The sequence below is a fragment of the Choloepus didactylus genome, chromosome 2, assembly GCF_015220235.1.
Source record: "Choloepus didactylus isolate mChoDid1 chromosome 2, mChoDid1.pri, whole genome shotgun sequence".
Taxonomy (NCBI): Eukaryota; Metazoa; Chordata; class Mammalia; order Pilosa; family Megalonychidae; genus Choloepus; species Choloepus didactylus.
In genome coordinates this window covers 80860882-80862775 of record NC_051308.1, presented here as the reverse complement: position 1 = coordinate 80862775, position 1894 = coordinate 80860882, and the positions used below count along the sequence as shown (strand labels likewise).

At 41.9% G+C, this 1894-nt stretch overlaps 1 protein-coding gene across 1 annotated transcript; it reads right to left on the bottom strand.

Annotated features, from left to right (window-relative positions):
* Positions 1-371: 371 nt before the first annotated feature.
* Positions 372-1607, bottom strand: LOC119516407 (transcription factor Dp-1-like). The gene has a single exon (XM_037812764.1). The coding sequence runs from the start codon at positions 1605-1607 to the stop codon at positions 372-374; it is 1236 nt and encodes a 411-aa protein (XP_037668692.1).
* Positions 1608-1894: the final 287 nt, after the last annotated feature.

The following is a 1894-nucleotide window of genomic DNA, read 5'->3' as shown; positions in this document are numbered from 1 at the left end:
ATGTACAATTTCTTCAGCAAACTCAGCAGGAATTGTTAAGGGGGCAAAAATGAACTCAGAATTAAAAAAAGAAAAAAAAATTAGAAAATGAAAACACAAAATCCTAAGAAGTAAATAAAGACTCTGCATCAGCACACTGGTGTCAAAACACACATCCACATCACATTTTAAAAAATCCTACAAAAAACCATCCTTGCTTGCTTATTGGAGGTGCGTATCTAAAGTCAATAGCTTACCAATATCTTCTTGGGAGTAGGCCAAAAAGAAAACAGAAAAACCCACATTAAAAAAAAAAAAAAGTTTCTCTTCCCTAACAATTTTTTCCTGAAGCTGAATTTGAAGGGGGAAGGGGAGTCTAAAAGCCAAGAAAATCAGTCTTCATCAGCATTTTCATTAAAGTCATCATCATCATCATCATCATCTTCCCCAACATAAGACATGGGCATCTCCACCCTGGAGCCACTGTACTGAGACCCGCTGGAACTTGTGGCCAATGTCCCGTCGGCACCATTGGTCAAGTCACTGGCAGAAAGCTTTGTGCCATTTGAAGTTGAACCTGATGGTGTGACAGATACACCACTGACTGTTCCCTGAGCCATTTCTGTCACATAAGGTTCCAGAGCTTTAGGTACCAAACTTCTTGCCATTTTAAGGTCTTCGGCCGAACAGCTTCCTGATTCTAATCCACAAGCCATTCCCATTCGCTTTAATACTTCTATGTCATCGTGGATTTCAAACGTGTTGTCAAAATTAAACAGATACTCAAATTTGTCGTTAGAAATACTGCAGTCGATCACTGTCTTCTTGCTGGTGTTCACAAGGATGAACGGGAGGTGGATGACGGAGTTGCAGGGAGGCGGCCGGTTCGCTTGCTGCTCTGCTTGGCGGTTTCTCTGCACCAAATTCTTGAAGGCAATTTGCTGTAGAATAAGTTCTTGAAGTTGAGACTGTTTCTGTTTTATTCTTTCAAGTCTTCTCTGTCTCTCTACCTCTAAATTCTGACATTCCTGAGCCGAGTTTGTAGGCAGACCAATCCATTTGATTTCTTTCTTCTCCTTGGAGATAATGTTCATGGCCATTAAGACATTTAAGGCATTGTAGACCCGTCGTCTTACATTCTTCTGGTCATAAGCTGATTCATTTGGTAAAATATGGCTATCAGCAGCACTGAACTCCGCGATCAATTCATCTGCCACTTCCTTATAGGAAGTGATTCCTTTCCTCTGAACCTTCTCACAAACCTTCAATGAAAAATGCCTCAGGCCCTTGCCATTCTTCTCTCCTTTTCTGTTGCATTTCCCAGCAGACCAAGGTGAGGAGTCTGAAGCCTGGTTCTGTGATACAAAGTGTGTGTTAGGGGTGTGTGGACTTCCTACCAGGATAGTATTTGGCGCTGCAGGTCTCTGAGGTGTACCAATTACCACTTGCTGTGCAATGTTGACATTGGACTGTCCAAAAGTTTTTGGCAAGAGTTGCTTTCCAAGGGAGTTTACGGTTGAAGGATGAACTGCTACTAATGATACCACACCTTTTCCAGGACTAAGATTCTGGTCTATAAAGACCTTTAGCTCTCCATTGGCTTCTATTAGACTGGCATCTCTTGCCATGTTACCAGATCTGTGAAATCAATTCTATAAATGTTCACCCTCCAGAGAAGAAACAATGGTTTTTGCAACTGCGGGTATGCACAAGTCCAAATTCTGTAGAGCAATCAGCAAACTGTCAACTCCAAGGAAGATGTCTGATGAACTCCTCAGAAAACGAACCAGCAACTTTGACAACCCCTCAGGAAATGCTTCACTGGGCAGCTGAAGAAGTGAAGGTCCTTTATCTGTCTTGCTTATAAGTCTTCAACTGATTGATTGGATTAAATCCAGCCAATTGCATTCTCTCA